Raw genomic sequence first — 18,999 nt, forward strand, 5'->3', positions numbered from 1 at the left:
GCTTTGTTCAATAAGAAGCATAAGTCATCTTCTGTTTGTTCTGTCACCGTGTGGGAGTTTAAAAATGATTTTTTGTTGTTTAGGTAGAAAATGCAGCTCATTCCGATCCAGATTACTCATCCTCAGTCTGTTCATTCATGTTTGGCCTCAGTTCTCAGGCTGAGGGGCCAGGAAGGGATCAGGCTGTTGGTTCAAAAGGAGATCTATGGGCCCAAATGATACCAACTTTCCTCCAAATAGGGGATCCTAGTAGTTGGGCTGCACTTGCACATGGGCAATGGGGAGGCCAAGGAGGCTGAAGGGAGAGGCCTTTGCTTTCCTAGGCTGGCCTGCAGTGCTGCTACAACTCTGCCCCTTTTCCACATCCGAGTTCTGCAGCTGGCTCAGCAATTGCTAATATATTGCTTTTATTAGGCTGGTCAGGAACAGCTGTGCAGGCTGGGCATTGTACAAGCACATCACATTTGCAAGGGTGTTGGTCATGCAGTAGATATGGCACATTTATTACAACAGCTCCTGGAAGATGGCAGTGAAAGTCTTCTAACAAAACCAGATTTTCTGATGATTTTATAACAGATGGAAGTATCTTGAGAAAGGGGCTCCTATAGCAAAGATGTCTTCTACAAAGACATCATGAGGGCTAATGGCAGCCCAGCTTGGAGGTGATCCATAGAGAGGGAAGCAGATGCAGACTTAAGAGGGTGACCAACAAACAGGATGGCTTAGCCTGGCTCTGCCCGGGAGCAGAGGAAGCAGGTGAGAGTCATCCCAGCTGCTCCAGGGCTGCTACCACTCAGACACCTCAGGAGCTGCATCTGGTCTTGAGATTGCTGCCCAAGCCCTGGGTTTCTTCCATAAGCCTCAGTGGGCAGGCCTGTGGTGCCAGTGGCCATTGCCACATTTGGATAGTGCCTGCCTCACCTCTGAAAACTGTTCAACTTGCACATCTGCCTAAGCAGCAAGGGGTAGGGAGAGGAAGAGAAGAGAAAGGTCTGGCACAACCTTGGCCTCTCAGAGAGGCCCCAGTAGGACCTTACTCTCTGTAGAGAGGAAATATAACTCATTGCCCCTGGTTGAAGCAGAAGGGTGGAGCTCTTGCCTCTCAACAGCCTTGCACCTAGCAGAGGTTACAAACTTAAAACTCACAGTGATTAGAATGGTAATGGAAATAAGTCAAGTGGATGGGGATGACAATAGGGAGTGGAGGGGACTGTGGCTAGTTGAAATGCACAAGCCCCACCCAGAGGGGGACACCCCGTCTGATCTGCGCCCCCTGCCCAAGTTCTCTTCCTGACAAAGATAACAGAGAGGCAGATAGAATTAGGCACATGGTCAGACTCTAAGCTCTCCTGGTTCCCCATTATCCCTCTGTGCATCCATAATCCAAGCTCGTATATAACATTCTAAACCCAGGAGTATAAGCCCTCATCAGCTGGGACTAGCAGCCTCCTTAGGTTTATTACCCATGTGGTAAGACAGTGCGTCTTATGTCAGTGTGTATGTGTGTGTTTAAGCATGTTTGCCTGTGCATATAAAATGTTTTAATAATATACTATTTTGAAACGTGCCTGTTTTACTTAACAGTATATTGTGAACACTTCTCCACATTGCCAGGTATTCTTTCTCAGAATCATTTTTAATGGCTAAAGAGTTTTCCATCCTACAGTTGAATCAGAATTTACTTAGCCCATACCCTCTTGTTAGATATCTAGGAATTTCCAATGTTTTCAGCATAATCAGTCACTCTGAATTAACAGCCTTTAAACCAAATCTCTGTACACGTCCATAATTATTGCCCTAGGATATTAAGTTCTCAGAAGTGGGATTGTTAGGTCAAAGGTGTGTACATTTTTAAGGTCTTTGATGCATAATACCACAGTGTCCTCCAGAAAAGATGGGCCAACTTGTGCTCTCACTTGTGCAGTATGAAAAGATCCAATCCCACAGCTGTTGCCAACACAGGTATTGATATTAAAAAAAAAAAAAATATATATATATATACACACACACACATACATTTAAATATATAAATATATATCATTTTATATATACAAATATATATAAACACACACATATATATACATATGGTAAACAGTGGTAACTCCCTAATATGTATTTCTTTAATCATTAGTGAGATTGAATACAGTTTCATATTTGTGTGTATTAAACTTGTCAAAGCAACCCCTTCCCTGTCATTTGGAGATTGCTTATTGAGCCCACATTTAGGCCCCAGCCTCTACCCGGGATATCCTCTTTCTGGGCTGGGGAGCCCTGGTTTCTGGTTTGAGCTCTCTCCTCACCAGGTCCTCCGAGGCCTGGCATCCAGGGCAGTCCCTGAGGTTCCCTGAGGTTCCCAGAGGTGCTCAGAACCCAGAGGGGCGAGGCCCAGCCTTCCAGAGGCATCCCTGCTCAGCACCCTCTGCTGCTGGGCCTTCCCCCCAGGGTCCCACCCCACGGAGTCCTGGGTGCCCGGGGGGCTGACTGGGTGTTGCCCTCTGGGTAAGCCCGCAGAGGGCAGAGGACAAGCCTGATCACTGCCTTTTCTCTCAGTGTCCCTGTGAAGGAAGTGCCGGGCATCATTAAGCAGGGGGCTAACTGCCTAGAATTCCAAGGCCAGGACACGGCAGGCAACTTCCTGCTCGGAATGGGGGTCTGCAGAGGGTCCGCCAAGAACCCCCCAGTGGCCCAGGTAAGCTGCTTGGGACCTCCGGGATAGGCCTGGGTGTGGGGTGAGGGGCTTTCTTCTGCCCATTCTCATCTTTCTGTTTTCACCCCCCACTAACCCCCTTTCCCAAGGACCCTGTGAGCTGTCCCCTAGCACTCTGCTCCTGCCACATTCTGTCCCCATTTTAGCCTGTCACACAGTTGCCCTCTGAGCACCACTGGCTTTCTCCTTGCAGAGGGAGGAATGCTGCCCAAACAGTGCCCAGTTCTCTCCTGCGTTGCAGCTGTGGTCAGCCTGTATGACAGGCCAGCCGCAGGGCGCCTGGGACTCCCATGTGTACCACATGTTGATGCACCAACGTCAAACTAGAGCAGGTCATGTAGACCACGGTGTGGCTGGCTCCCTGGCTGCCCTGCTCCCACGTCCTGTCTTTCTCCCCATCCCAAGCATCCTTTCATCCATCCTCGATTGCCCTCTGGCCAGCTCCAGCTGAGCTCGCCACCCCAATACTCTATTATGAAAAATTTCAAACACATAGAAAAGTTGAAAGCATTGTACAATGACTACCCGTAAATCCATCCTTCTTATTTGTAAAAAAAAAAAAAAAAATTCTACCAAGATACACAGTGTATTTGCTTTATTAACTATCTACCCATCTATCCATCCATCACTATACTTTTTGAACCGGCCTTTCTGCTCCCTGTCTGACAGGCGTGGCTATTCAGTGACCATCTCATCCAGCAGCAGCGGAAGTGCCTGGCTACCACTTCCACCTCTGTCTCCCCTGGAACCCTGGTCGTACTGCAGATGTGCAACCCAAGAGAAGGCAGGCAGGTAAGCCTCCTCGCCCCTGGGCACAGGATGGCCAGCAGCCCTGGAGAACACACAGTGGAGACGTGACACATAGACTCAAACAAGCCTTCTAGAGTGAGGGTCTGTGGGGGCTGATGCCCGTGTCCAGGTCAAGTCTATTGTTTTATTCATGAAGAAGTACTTCTTCAGGTAAATAGTTGTTAAATGTCCATCGTGCAACCTGTGAGCTCCATGAGGGCAGGGATTATTTGTCTCGTCGACACTGTTTCCCTGGCCCCTGACAACCAGCACAGCCAAAATAAATATTAGCGTTTACCGAGAGCCTGTGCTGGGAGTTTTACATAGACCATCTCATCTAACTCTCCCAGCAACCCAGCAACTTGGGCCCTGGTATGAACCCCATTTTAGAGGCAAGAAAACCGAGGCTCGCTGAATTTAATACATCAGATCACACAGCTGGGAAGGAGTGGAGCTGGGGTTCAAACCCAGGTCAATGTGACTCCTAAGCCCACAGTCTCACCCCAGCACATAGTAGGTATCCCAGCACATAGTAGGTGCTCAGTATTTCTTGACTGCTTGCTGACTAGGGACCCTGAGATCCAGACACAGTGATTTCCAAGCTGGCATGCCAGGCTTGCCTGAGCACTGACTTTTGCATTTGTCAAACATTCTTACCTGCCCTGTTTTCATTAATTTGGGGAGACAGATCAGGTCCACCTGTCCAGGAAGAAATGGATGTTCAGAGAGATGAAGTCACTTATTTAGGGCACACAGCAGCTGGTGACACAGCCCGCTCCGTTCCTGGCTGGGAGGGCTGCCCCTCTGTCCGGGAATGGACACCAAGGCATGGGGTCTGTTCTAGCCCTTCCTCTGCCCACCCCCTCCCGGTGACCTCCCATGCCTGCCCCTGGCCAGCCTGCAGGGCAGTGCGAGGGGAAGGAGGGTGCCTGGCTCTCTAATTCAGCTGCTAGGGTTTTCCTCCCGCCTCTTTTCTGTTTGCCTGGGTCAGCTCTTTCTTTAGGGTTGATTGGCAGTTTGCTATTTTATTCTGAAACAGCAGCGAGATCCCTTCTCTCCCTCCAGCGTGTGTGTGTGTGTGTGTGTGTGTGTGTGCGTGTGTGTGTGTGTGTGTGTGTGTGTGTGTGAGAGAGAGAGAGAGAGAGAGAGAGAAAGAGAGAGAGAGAGAGAGAGAGAGCGAGAGCGATCTGTGTGCCATGGTTTGCTTGCTGGGCCTCCTGGACACATCTGAGACACTTCCTGGCTGAGCTGCTGCCCCCTGCCCACTGCCCTTGCCCTACAGTGAGGCAGTTCCCCAGGCTCCCCCTCACCTGGAGCGCCCGTCTTTCTGAGGGTCAAGTCTTGAGCTCACTCCCACCCACTCCTGGCTGAGGCCAAAGTTAGAGAAGCAGTTCCCAGGGCAGCCACCACTCAAATGCTTCTCTGGAGCGGAAGCACCCATTTTTCCCTTCATGCTGACCCAGACTGTGGGGCTCCTTGGAATCTCCCTTGGCCCCATTCCTTCTGCTCCTGCAAGTCCTGCCAGGCCCCCAACAGCTGTGCGCTCTCCTCCAGGAGGACAGGATGAAATCTACACTGCAGGTTCCTTCTCGAATCTGCACCTCCCTTCCTGGCCCCTCTTTGGCCCCATTTCTGAGGCACTTGGGTATCAGTTATAGGAGACATAGATGGGCACAAGAGCCTCTGGGATGGGGTCAGCAGGTCTCAGCTCTGTCGCCCCCTGACCTCTCTGAGCCTCAGTCTCTTCACATATGAAACGAGGGGCTTCCTCTCCGGTCTGCCTAGTAAGGAATCTGCAAGAACCAAGGCCGTGGCGATGGGAAAGTGAGTGCTGTGAGGTGATGTCGTTTCTCTGGCCGGGCCAGGGCTGAGTGGCTGGAAGGGTCGGGGAGACCCAGAGACTGTGCCTGACTGCACAGGTGGGGAGTGAGAATCCTGTGATTGGGGAGCACTTCCTCATGACTGAGGGATTCATTCATTCCCTCAAGCATTCATTCTTCATAAAATAAAACTGCATGGGTGCCTACCTTGTATCAGGGAAAGTGCAGGTCATGCTGGCCACAAGGATGAACGAAGGGCCTGGTGCATCAGTGCCCACCCGGGGAGAGTGTGGCTGGCCTCCCCCAGGAGGTCAGAGACTGGAAGAGCACAAGGCAATAGGATGCTGTGAGTTCCCGAGGGACCAAAGGCCCCGTCCCACCCACTGCCCGGGACCTTTAGGCCGGGGACTCCTCTCTGCTGTGACCACATGGGCCAGAGAGACTGGTTCTCAGCCCTTCACTCCAGAGCCCCGCATTCCCAAGGGGAATCTAGGCTCGCAGTCCCTGCCTTCCACCCTGTGTGCACATCCCAGTTGGTTCCCTTCTCTGCCCACCTCGCGTTCCCTGAAGCCCCAGCCCTGGCCCTGCAGCCGGTGGGTGCTGTGAATCTCCCTTCTCCTAGTTTGCTCCCATAAGAATGTGGCCTTTCCCCCTCAGAGCCCTGTGGGCTCCATCCACGTGGTCATGAGGACTCCATATATCCTATGGAGGACAGGGGACAAGGTAGATATAGGAAGCAAGGAGAGGGAAGCCTGGGAGGGAAATAGGAGAGAAGTCAAAAATAGACATGGCTCACTGTTTACTCTGCCCTGAGCCTCTCTTCCTTTCTGAGTGTCCAAACCACACTCCATCCTCCAGATGGCCACTTTCAAAACGTTCTACAGGAGCAACTCTTGCCCCCTTGTCAAGCCTGAGGCAGGGGAGACACCAGAAGGTGAAGGCACTGACTTGGATGCCTGTTCATGACTCTGATAGGGGACTCGAGTGCCCCCACCACCCCACTGGCTTCACTCTTCATCTCTGCAGGGGTGGCAGCCAGTCCCCACTACAGGGTGTACATAACCGGCTGCACGGCTACAGGCCAGGACAGAGCATAGAGTGGCAGGAAAAAGAAACCTTGTTTGAAGGAGTAAAAGATTCACCTAGTCCAGGACTCACACTCAAGTGCCTACAGGGACAAGTAGGAAGCCCTAGAGAAGCGTAGGGACCAGGTGGGGCTGCCGGGGACAGAGATCAGAACCCCACCTGCAGCAGGAGCAGATTCTCAGTCCCAGCTGATGCCACCAAAGAAACTGGGCCCACATCTAAAGGGAAGCTTTGGAAATGCAGATTTTTATGTGACGACTAGGCCAAATTTTAAATAAGCACTGTGCAGGCCAAACAAAATACATCTCTGGGTTAGAGTCAGCCTATGGGCCTCTGATCTAGGTGGTAACTCCATGCCAACCTGCAGAGGCAAGAGAGCATCTGGAGGGATGGGCTGAAAGCTTGTGTGTGGGGTTGGGGAGCCTCCTAAGTGAGGGACACACAGACTAGTTCAACGGCGGTGTGCCCTAGGGCCATGTACATACACGGCTAGTGAGGATGCGGACATTATTATTATTATTAATTATTATTTTCTCTCCTCTCTCCTTCCCTTCCTCTCCCCGCAGAGATGGAGGAGAAAAGCCTCTTTCATCCAGCATTCAGTCAGCGGCCTCTGCCTGGAGGCCAAGCCCACACAGCTGGTGACCAGCAAGTGCCAGGCCGACATCCCAGCCCAGCAGTGGCAGCTGTTGCCACACACATGACCGTAGCCCCAGGCCTCCTGTACTTTTTGCATGAGACTTTGGGACCGGAAGGGGGTTAGGGTGGGGGAGTACAAAGCAGGCTGTTTCCATCTCCTCACATTTCTGCCAGAATCATCAGCAAACACCGCTGCCACAACACACGATTCTCCAAATCTTGTATGGGGAGGATGCAGGGGGGATGGATGCCCTGCTGCCCTGGCCGCCGTCCCCGCCTCGCCCAGGGAGAGGAGCCGGTCGGGATGCTGGACTGCTGCTGAGCAGAGATTGGACTGATGCCCTGGCCCTTTGTTCCCTCCCTTTGCCCTTCCAGGGCCCAGATAGGGGTTTGGGGCCCTCCTCTTGTTGGCTAGGGAGAGCGAGGACAGAAGCTCGCACCAGTCCTGCTGGATCAGGGGGCTGCCCGTGGGATTGGGCATGAGAGGAGAGTGTGGGCAACGTGGATGGGAGGCAGGCTGAAGGTAGAGGAAGGGGCAGCCCATGGGGGCGGGTAGAGAACAGGAAGACGTGAGGAGCTCAGTGGCCTGTCCTAGGCAGGTGCTGGGGTGGGGTTGAGGGGCAGCTGGAGCGATGGGATCTGGGGCAAAGGATGGATGATCTGCAGAAGGAAGAACTGCAGACGGAAAAGCAGCAAAGCACTGAAAGAGTGGATTTCTCCCCAGGACCTAGTTCCTCCCACACGTACCAGTCCCAGGGCCCTGTGCCTCCAGTCCTGCGCTCTGGTCCCCATGTACTCAGCAAGGGGCTACAAGGAGATCTCTGGGGGCAGCCTCGGGAATACAGTTATTAAACAGATCCCACTTCTGTTTGGATAAGTGTCAGGACTAGAGCTCTCCCTTGGGCCTTAACAACCAGCCGGTGCCCTGGCCCCCTCCCCCGGGCGCACCATGTGGACCCTGTAAGAACAGGCACCATCCTAGTTTTTGACTCCTGCCTTCTCCAAAGCCCTTGCCTTTGTAAATACAGTGTTTCAGGGTCAGATGGCCAGTAAGGTAAGAGCAGAGCCCTCCATTCTGGAGCATCGACATTCCCTGAGTCATGGAGTGTAAGCCATCCAGGTAGGACTCATCCTTACCCCTCCCGGCTGCAGGATGGAAGCTCTCGGGGCTTAGCCGCTGCGGTGGCCTGGAGGCTGGCCGGTGGCCCCTGTTTGTGCAGAGCTCCCTCTTCCTTCTCACAGCCCCTGGGCCTCTTCTCCCCCTACCCCAGGGTCTGATCTTAGAACCACTTCTGCTATTTCCCATGTTCCTCTTCCCCTGCCCCACTGGCTCAGGCGGTGTGATCTTAGGCAGAAGACTGGTGGTACCAGGAACCCCATGGGGGTATCCCATCCAAAGCAAATCAGCCTGGGGTCCCCTAGGGAGTTTATGGATTCCAGAGGGCCTAGGCACTCCTGAAATTGTCCCCCAAATAGTGCATGTGTGTGCATATATGCATTTTCCTGGGGAGAGGGTCCATGGATTTCCCCAGTTTCATACAGAGAGAGGCCTTTGATCCCCTAAGGGTCTGAACTACTCTGGACTGGAGCTACCTGTCACCGGAGCTGCCACTCCCCTCCCCCTCCCTGGTGTGCCTAAACTGCTAGGGGCCTGCTCCCTCCATGTGGCCCTTGGGGCCGTGGTCTGCAGTGCCAGCGTCCTCTCAGCAGTACTCCTGTGCCCCGATGTGCACCCCCTGGGCTCACCAGTGTGGAGCGCTTGGCCCCTAGGGCCACACTTCTGTCCTCTGTGTGATGTTTCATCCTCCGCCATCTCTGTTGTGCGTGTCCACCCTGGCGGACAGCATGGACCTTTAGGGACAGGGAGTGTGGGCATCTCTCATTGAATGTAAGAGGACTGCTGCTCAGAGAGCCTTTGAGAGGGCCCCCTCCTTCCCTGTGATCAGACTGGGCTCGGCACTTGTCTGCGGTCCTTTGAGACTCAGCCCTGTTCTGTTTTTGCTTTTCCTCTTGTTGACCAAAGCATGTGCCACTTGCTGTCCCTGAGGACCTCGTCTTTATGAAAAACACCTGGAATAAAACCACTTCTCTCATGCACATGTGCACCAGTGCGCCGTCCTTTCTGACTTCACAACCAAGCCCTGCAGCGCCCCCTCCCTCTATTCTGTAAAAATGAAACCAATCACGCTCAGGTCTCACCCCTCCTGCAACTGGTAGCTTGCTCTTCGGCCAGCCGACGTGCCCCATGGTACACCAGGGACACCCAAAAGATAGGCTGGCTGTTCTGGGGGAGCCAGCAAGTGGGGGCAGGCTGGGACGAGAGCCCAGGCTCCTGTGACCTCATCACGGGATGCTACTTTGAGATTAAAAATGGAAACAAAGGGGCTTCTCTGAATACTTGCTTTTTGCCAACTCTCTCTCCTTCCCTGTGCTCCAGCCCGGCCCCTCTGACTACCCTTCCCCTCCTCTGGCACATAAGAAAGGGGTGGTAAAAATACAAGTGGAACAGTTTTCCTTGGTAGAAACAGCAAAGTAATTCCAGAAAGAGTCCTACCAGCCTAACCTTGTTTATTCGGGTAGCAGATGCTCTGCCTAATGTTTCCATGGAAACCAATGGAAAGCCCCCTCCATTTCTGTGATCAGAAGCTGAACCTACCCAGGTAAAAATAAGCACTGCCTTGGTGCACATATGAATGGTAGTGAGCAGGCCAGTGCGGGGCCAAACCTCTCCTGAGCAAAGCCATGTCTGCCCACCACCCTACCGTGTCTCAGGGGTGCTCCTCCAGGATTCCCCAGAATTGACCACTGGGCCTAAGGGGCTCGGAGCAATGCCCTGTCTGGTGGCAGTTCCAGCACACCCTGGCTGCAGAGTCTGTCTGTCTGTCCATCCATCTGTCCATCCTTCCTCTCAAGGAGCACAGCCCACTGCCTGCTGCCTTCTTGGGCTCCCTCCTGGCCTGGCTGAGCCAGCTTTCCACTTGCTGTCTAGTTTCACTCCAGCCTTGAAGGGCTCCAGGGCTGGCTTCTCCTGAGCTGTGCTCTCTGGCCCTCTAAGCCTACCTCCCCGGAATCCCATTCTGTCTCTCCTTTTTTTTTTTTTTTGTCCTGAGAACTAAGGCTCTTGGCCCTTGGCCAGCCCCCGGAGGAATCAGCAAAAGCCCAGGGGCCTCTCCCAGAGCACACAGGGAGGGGAGGGCAGGAGGGACATCTGCGTGGGGCTAAGCTCCCATTCCCATTCGCCCAGCAGGGAGGGGCTCCTCCGTCCATGGGCCTCTGTGACTTGGCTTCAGTTTTCAGAGCCTCCTCCCTGGGCCCCTTGGTATGGGCCTCCCCACTCACAGTTGGGAGAAATAACCCAGGCAACATCTCTGTCCTCCAAGGCCTGTGGAGGATGTCTTCCGGCGCTGGGTGGGGTGTGGTCCTCTCCCACCAGGGGAACAGGAAAGGAAACCTGGAGAGGAAGGGCTGGAGTTTATAGTGTCCACAGCTTCCTTCCCAACAATGTTCTCAATGTCTGTGGTTTCTGTGTGTCCTTTGTGATGATGTGAGTCAGTTTCCTCCAGAAGGAGGGAGGGGGACTCCAGCAGCTTCTCTCATTTTAAAAGGTCTCCACTGCCAGGCACTTGGCAAAGACCTCAAGATGGAGCAGAGGCGGGGTGCTCTGTCCGACCGGCGGCTGGGCTGTGCGGAGCAGAGCTGGACTGAGGCTCGAGAGCCATCTGCGGACAGCCCTCTGCTGTGGGATTCAACCCCACAGAGTGTGGGGAAGAGCAGAGCAGGAGTAGGGACCCCAGGGACCCCATAAGCTGGGTCCATCCCATCCTGCCACTTACTGGCTGTGTGATTTTGAATAAATTATTTCATCTCTCAGCCTTAGTGTCCTCACCTGTGAAATGGGTGCACTCATAGCTTTCAAAGGTTTTTGTGAGGGCTGATTTATTTAACGACTGCGAAACATCTGGCCCTTTCTAAGTGCTTAGTAAGTATGTTATTGCTGTTACTAATAAACATTTTCTGAGTGTCTGCTGCACGCCTGGCACTTTGCTAGGAGTGAGGACACACATGTAGACAAGACAGAAACGTCCTAATGTTCTAGCCGGGGAGATGGACGAATTATTACATAACCATAATGCCACATGATAAAAGCTACAGGGAAGGCAGCAGCTCTAGGAGGAACACGGAGGGGCCTCTCTCTGTGGCCTGGGGGCCAGGGAAACATGATGGTTCCAGGACAGCTTGAAATGACATTCTGAGCAATGCTTGTCGTCAGCACACACGGTGATGGTGACACATGGGATGGTAAAGAATTACCAGAGACCGAGAAAAGTTTAGCAAAGTTTAATAGGTACACTGCTGTAGGCAACAGCAGGCCACACAGGCGAGAGGTGACTGAGTGAGCACCAGGGTGGGCTGCGCACACAAGAAGAGGCTGCAAGATACCTGGTAGGTTGTAAGGTCTGTCAGGGACTTCTCTGAACAATAGGTCTTATGCCTTCAATAAGGGCAGCTGTGAGGCCTGTCCGCCTATGGTATTAGGGTATTGTGAGACTGGCTACCTCCTGGGGCGATGAGTTTTGTTTGGGTAAGCACACATCAAGAGAAGATGTTTTACATCCTGCAGAAATGCAGGTATGCGAAGGGTCCTGCAATGAGGAGTGGGGTTAAGGGGTCATTAGGCTCCAGGCACACAGAGAGCCCAGGAGTGGGGGTTTTATGACTCCAGAGAGTGCCAGCTGGCTCCACACTTGTCTCTGGCTGGACAAAGGGTGGACTGAGTGAGGCCTGGTGAGGTCAACCGGTCATACTAGCCCAGCTGGAGTCTCAGGCAACTGCCAGTGGCCTGGGCTCCTTACCCCAGTGCACGCAGCCCCACGGTGATGCGGACCAGCCTGTAATCAGAGAAGCATTCTAGATAGGAACCACGGGAGCCATTTAAACCCAAACAGACCAGCCTTCTGCTTCTTGAGCCAGTGACCATTCCTTCAGGGCTCAGTTTTCTCAGTCTGGGGAGAGAAAAAGAGAGGGTGAGACTAAAAGGCCTGGAAAATTCAGTGATTCTTATTTGGAAAGAATGAACACAAATGACCAGGAGGAGTTACCGAAAAACTCTGTTACTTACTTCTCCCTGGCTCAGATGGTCTCTGACCACCTCAAGCCATCTGAAAACCAGGCCAGTCTTTCCACAATTCTTTCAGATAAGCTGTCTCTCAGGTGCATCCAGATAACCCACTGGAATTACTTGAGGTGCTTGCATCTGGGCTCCCACCCAGACTTGCTGATTCCCAGTTTCTGCGTGTGTGATGACAGGTGGCCTGAGTGATACAGGTGCGCGTTGAGTCTGCAGTGCGCAGAAGCAGGAGGGAGAGGAAGGCGTGCAGGGGAGACTCTGGAAGGGGCCTGGCTCTGGGTTAAGAACACCGAGCACACCTGTGCTCAACTTCACTGCGAGGAGACGCCAAGGAGAAGACAGCTCACCTGTGCTCCTGGAAGCTGGGTGAATGTGGGAACCAGATCTAGGAGCCACAGGACCAAACCAGAACTGGCGCCCCCTTGAGGAGAGTAGTGGTGGAGAAATGCCTGGAGCTGGGAAAGCCTCATTCGAAAGGGAAACCAGGGCTGGCAGTAGAGTCTGGGGTTCTGGGTCTAGAATCAGGAGGGAAGAGTCTCTATAGGTGGTTGCTTGCAGCCTCATCGGGGTCTCTGTCACCGTCTGGGTGGGAGGCAGCTGCCAACGTGTCGGGAGGCCGGCAGAAGCCTGGGCGATCCGCAGGCCCCAGGCACTCCCGGGCAGCTCCAGGCTCCTCTGCTCACGGGGCAAGGGTGGCTCTTGGCTGGGATGACTGCTCTCCAGAGCCTGTTCTCCATGGGGTTGGGAGTGTGGGGGGTTGTTAGGGTTAAATCAGGTCACAGTAAGCAGCGGGGGGCAGCAGGTTGAGGAGCAGAGTGACGCTGGGGGCTCTCTGAGTGTGTACGTGACCTCAGCCTGTGCTCAAGTCCTGCTGTCGGGGGGAGGGCAGGGACTGACCTTTTCTTTTCCAACGGATGCTGGGGAGGTGAGCAGGCTCTGGGCAGTAGTTTGGACTCCTGGGGGATCCCCTCATGTGTCATGTCGACTCTCACACCTGTGGTAGCCTCACTGTGAATGTCACCAAGCCCATGATGTGCTGAGCACCGACCCCACATGGACATGGAACGGGCTCGGAGGAGCCCTGTCAACCACTGATGGTCAAGGCCACCCATCACTGGACACCAGACAGCCAGGCCAGCTGCAGCCCCGCCCTAAGCCCTCTACCCCGCGCTCCGGCCAGCCTGCCCTGCGTCCTGCTGCTGACGCTGCAGTCTGCCTGATCTCGCTTGTGCTTTTGCTGTGCCTCTGCTTGCCTCCACGGGGCGAATGCTCCCCATTCTCCAGGCAAATGCTGCTTCATCAGGAAATCTTCCCTGTCTCCCACCTGCCTGAAAGCATCTCTCTGGCCTGTTTCTTCAGTCTCTTGAATGCTCCTCTCCAGCTGCAGCGAGCATCTGCCATATGCTGTGTGGTGGACCTGTCTTCTCTGTTCTGCTGGACTGCAGCTCCTTGATTATAGGACCTACATCTGCTCCAGCTTCGACCCTCCCACAGCCACAGCACAGAGCCTGGTTCTCAGACTCACAGTAAGTGTGGGCTTGCGGAATGAATGGAATGAATGATTCTAGCTGGGTTTTGTTTGTTTTTTTTTTTTTGTTTTTAGTGATGAGGCATTTAGGAATTAGTACATTGCATTCAGAAAGCACCCAATCTACATTTATTTTTTTCTTCTCACTTCTCTTTAAAAGCCTGGGATGTTCACAAGCCAACCCTTCCTACTTATTAGTTGTCTCTGAGCCCTCACCCACGATACATTGGTGATGTCGGGGGTTGACACGAATTGAGCATTTCCTGGGACCCTAGAACTGAATGAGGCTACCATGTGCGTTTTCTCATTTGGTGCCCACACCCCACGAGATAAGTTCTGGTGTGCCCACTTGATGGATGATGGAGTGTGGCTTGGGCAGAAGAAAATTGCCCAAAGACAAATAGCAACGTTTAATTAAACTCAGTTCCCTAGACGTGCAGGTGAGGGACTCTCAGCATGTGGTCCCAGAGCAGCAGCATCATCTGGGAGCTTACTAGAAATGCAAATTCTTGGATTCCACCCAGACCTATTGAATCAGAAACTGTGGGGGTGGGGTTCAGTCAGCTGAGTTTAACAAGTCCCCAGGGGATTCTGATGCACACTCAAGTTTGAGAGCCACTGGTTTGGTGACTGAGATGGGCACGGGTCACCACCTGGCACAGAAGGCTCAGAGAGCTAATGCTAAGCACGCTACCTCCATCAGAGCTCTGGGCTGTGATGGATACCTCTGGGGCAGAGGGTGTTGGGCACGAGGCTGGGGCAAGGCTTGCTGCTGAGCCAGATGCCACATGCCAGACTTGCTCTGTGTGATTTATGAGTTCTTTCCCAATACCTGCCACAGATGGCTGACTTGGTTATAGAAGAGTTTCCACCCCAGGAGATTCATTAATCAAGGAATCAGTGCTGCGTCTCCCAGCCCACAGGATGGGCATACGTTTTTGCCATGAGTTACGTGGCTAAGACCTTTCTACGGATCATCCAGCTGATGACATTCCTAGTCAATACTATCACTTATCCACCAGTCACTGAGATGGACACATTTTAACTTCTTCAGTCCTACCAACTCTATCAGGTAGGTATTTTATTATCACCCGATTTACAAACTAGGAAATTGGAGCCCAGAGAGGTTAACACATCTGCCCAAGATTACCCAGCTAGGTCTAAGGTAGAGCCAGGATTTGAACTCAGGAAGTCTGACCTGGAGTCCACCACGCTCCTCACTGCTCTTCACTGCCTTTCACATATTAGTTTGTATCCTCATACCAGTCTTGACATTTCTGTATTGTTATTTCCTCATCTTGCACTTAAGGAAACAGGTCCCAGGCAAGGCTCTCAGTTAGTCCAGAATCCAAAGTTTGTCCCCCTACACCCCACTTCCTTCCATGGCTGATTCTTAGAAGCCTGAGAGGTGGGGAGGTGGAGAGGTGGGGAGGTGGGGAGGTGGGGCGGGGGAACAGTGGCTCTATGTCATCATCTACAGTTGTAGAAACAGGCTGAGAGGCCACTGTGGCCAAAGTTACAGAGCAGGGATTTGGGAGCCCCAGGAGACCCGAGAACACGATGTTCCATGACTCAGTGACAGAGGCAATTGCTGATGGTTCTGCCAGGTGCGGGGTGTCAGGAGGGTGAGATCCCTGAATGATATGGCCTCACAGGCTGAGGGCTCTTTGCTACATTGTCTGCTTTCTCCCTGCATCCTGGCCAGGGCTACTGATTTCCAAATGTCTTCCTGGCATTAAGGTTCTCCGTTCTGCATTATTTCTCCTCAGACACCAGTTAGTGCTTGTTCAGGTGGAGTCCCCTGTGGCACACTGGCCCCTGTGGTTTTGTCCACCTGCGGGGGGGATTTGAGGCCACGGTTTCCCCCAGGCACCTGTTCTTTGTACGCTTATCAAGTGGCTGGGCTTATTTTAAATTAACTGTAACCAAATGTGTCCATCCCAGTTATTTCTTGGCTGCTGTGTGACAGCAGTGGCGGAGAGGGGAGTTCTGGCCTGGCAATAAGAGAACGATGGCTCCGGCTCTGGCCAGCCATTTATGAGCCAGGTAATCTCTAGCCAGCTTCCCCAGCTTCAGGGTCCTCAACCGAAAAATCTGGGTAATGGGGGGATCAAATGAGAAAACGTCTGTAGTCAGGCCTTGGAAACTGGAAAGCATGTGCAGCAGTCCAGGAAGTATTGGGGAGTGTTTCTCTGACTCTGGGGCAGGCCAGAGCTGCCAGACCCCAGGCGGTGGATTTCCCAGCTACTAAGATCATTGTCCAGCCATCAGGGCCAGGCCTTGTAGCTCAGACATGGGGGCCCAAGGGAGAGGGAAGCCGACCAGGAAAGAAGAGGTGGGGCGTTCAGGAGTCCACTTTGTTCCTGAGCTAAAGATTGCAGACCTGGCTCTGAAACCTTTTTTGGTGGCACTCGCTTTTACCTTTGAGAAGCAGAGAAGGTTGATTCAGCAGGGGACTTGATGTTCCAACAAGGTTTTGAAAGGCTTCAGACAGGTGGGGAGGGCCAGGTGGGAGCCAGAAGCGGGGGTTATGAGGCAGGAAGAGTGGCTCCATCTGGGCTTCTCAGAGTAGAACTGCCCCCTCTCATCTGTATCCCCTACCTGTCTTGGATCAGGGCTCACTGGGCCTGCCCCATGGAGCGGAGGTGACAGGGACTGTGATGACTGTCCTAGGCTAGCGGCCTCTGTCTCTAGAGGACACACAGGACATGGCCTTGCCACTCCCAGCAGGCCTGAGGGAGGATGACAAAGCCACATTGTTGAGAAGGCCCCACAGATATTTATCAATGACTCAGAGCAAGCTACGGTTGGGAGGCCCCTTCCCAGGCCACGGTTCGCTCTGCCTGGTGGGGCAGAAAGAGCAGAGGCCGTGGAGCCAAACCTAGAGCCGAGGCCTGGCAGTTTCCCCGACTAGCTGGGCGATCTGTGGCAAGTAACCTTGCCCTTCTGAATCTCCCCTCCCTAGTAAAACAGGGATAAGACAACCTGCTTCTTAGGGATGTTGTGAGATCTGCACGAGGTGACATATGTGAATGGACTGGAATAAACAGAGAAAAGGGGACATGGTGCCTAAATGAGTGCCCAAACTCTTGAGAGGTGTGAGTCTTGCTTGCAGCTGGACCACCAGTGCCTGACACAGGGTATGTGGTCAATGAGTGTTTGTGAATGAATCAATGAATGAGTGTAGCTCTGTGCGAGGCAAATGAGTCTCCCTGGATTCGTCTGGTCCAGGGAGGGTCCCCAGGACTCCAAAAGGGGGCATGTGTTCAAGATAGGTACATGTCAGGAGTGTTGACTTTGCAGACAGAGAAGTCCTGGCAGGCATGGATCTGAGAGATGGACAAATGGATGGAATTCATGGGCAGGAATGCCAGGAGCTTCCCTGAGATTCTCCACCTCTATCCCTAGCCACTGGGATACGGGCCTTCCTAAAATTTCTCTGAACATCGGTATTTCCCCCCTTTACCTTGAATCAGGGTTATATTAGAATTGCCTGACTTTTCTACATTCCCATGAGATTGCAAACTGCATGAAGATAAAGACATGTCCACAGTGCTGAGCACATGGTAGGTGCTCAATAAATGTCTTGAAGGAATAAATGAGCGCAATCAGGCTGCCGATCTCTCTCAGTTCTGAGAGTCTCTTGGAACACAAGGTTTGGGACACAGGTCAATTTGTTCTCAGCTTTCTCTTCTAATCTGGCTGTTGATTTGGGTTTTCAAGGAATCAGGTGAGGTTTGACCAGTGAAAACACTTTCTCATCAGACACAGGAGACCCAGTATTTGCAAGTTAATGCCAAATCAGTGCCTGATTAAACAGACAATGAATGTGAGAACAAGGATAATACAGCAGAGATGATGTAGCAAATACAGATGGGGATGTACCTACCTTGTTAGAAAACTGCCTTACATACTAATGAATTCATTAAAGGCTAAGGCAGTGAAAACTGCAGCTTTGGGATTCTCTAAGGTTTTAGCTGAAACTGGCAGCAGAGAAACTGATGAAGGCTTTTCCGTGGTCCAAGCCATGGTCTTCTTGAAGCTTTTGCCCAGGGCCATGTCTCAGCTCAGGGTGTTGGAGTCTTTAGTTTATTTGCATACAAATTGCAAACATCTACAAAGTCTATGCTCAAACAATTTTTAAGTAAAATATATTGCTTCCCTGAAGGCTGTAATTCCTTGGTTTTTCTCCTCAATATTCTTCTCACTTAGCAGTCACTCATATTGACCCAGATTTTCCACCCTGGGAGGGAACAGGAGAGTGGGAGGAGCCTCAGGAAGGGAGAACAAAGAAGGGAGTAGGTGGGCTGGGCCATCAAATTGCTTTTCAGGACACGCAGAACTGGACCTAAGTGTTTTAAGTCTCATTTCACTTAATTCCCAAGCCAACTCTGGGGGGCTGGACAGTAATATTATCTCCATTTGTAATGAGGAAATCAAGGTTAGGAGATGTTACGTGAGTCACTCAAGGTCACACAGCTAGGAAGTGACAGGGCCGGGATCCCAGGGATGTCTGGCTCCCAGAATTATATTCTTAAACCATATTATCTCTGTAAATCACTTACCCTTTACAGAGTTTAAGTATATAAGGCAGTCCTGTTAAAATTGTTAACAGTAGTGTGCAGGGTCTACTGACTTGTCCCTAAACTGTTTGCAAATCTGAATGGGCTGAGGAGTTTTCTAGAATTATCTTCAGGGTTAGGCTAGCTACATAATTTGCCAGATTTGTGCAAAACGAAAATATGGGTCACCTAACGCATCAACTATTAAGAATTTCAAAAACAACGATAGCAGAATGGGGCCCTTCTGAACAAAGCACCCTGCATACCCATGAAGCATGCCCTGACTCAGGGTTCTGGGTGGAAACCTGTCTGTTTTGTCTGGGAACCAGGCATTAGGTCTGGCACGTGATAGACATTTAAAACACTGTTGGCTAGTTGAATGAAGCAATGCAATGAATATTCACCTACTACTACATACCAAGCAGTGTTCTAGGCACAGGGGACAGAACAGTGAGCAATACCTATAAAGTCCCCGACCCCATGGAACATCTATTTTAGAGGGAGAGAAAAAGAAGTAACCCACAAGATGTTTCAGATTATTCCACGATACTTATAGGTGTTATGCAGAAGGTAAATAGGAATCTATGTGATTGAGTTACTAGGTTGGGAAGGGCTAACTTTTGATGGGGCAGGAGTTGGCATTTGATGCAAGACTTGAGTGCTAGGAGCTGGCCAGAAGCTTGTCTGGGAGGAGTATTCTGGGCCTTGGAGGGGATGCACCTGGCCAGAATGAATGAAGG

The 18,999-nt window shown here is 52.2% G+C and overlaps 1 protein-coding gene across 1 annotated transcript in view; it reads left to right on the forward strand.

The window, feature by feature from the left end:
* GALNT16 (polypeptide N-acetylgalactosaminyltransferase 16) overlaps window positions 1–9,138 on the forward strand; it is an 81,452-nt gene extending 72,314 nt beyond the window's left edge. The window contains exons 14-16 of the mRNA XM_031453930.2: window positions 2,551–2,689; window positions 3,377–3,499; window positions 6,969–9,138. Of these exons, the coding sequence (XP_031309790.2) occupies window positions 2,551–2,689; window positions 3,377–3,499; window positions 6,969–7,106 (400 nt within the window). The 3' untranslated portion in view covers window positions 7,107–9,138. The remainder of the gene's footprint in view (window positions 1–2,550; window positions 2,690–3,376; window positions 3,500–6,968) is intronic.
* The last annotated feature ends 9,861 nt before the right edge of the window (window positions 9,139–18,999 follow it).

This window comes from Camelus dromedarius, chromosome 5, assembly GCF_036321535.1.
Source record: "Camelus dromedarius isolate mCamDro1 chromosome 5, mCamDro1.pat, whole genome shotgun sequence".
Classification (NCBI taxonomy): domain Eukaryota; kingdom Metazoa; phylum Chordata; class Mammalia; order Artiodactyla; family Camelidae; genus Camelus; species Camelus dromedarius.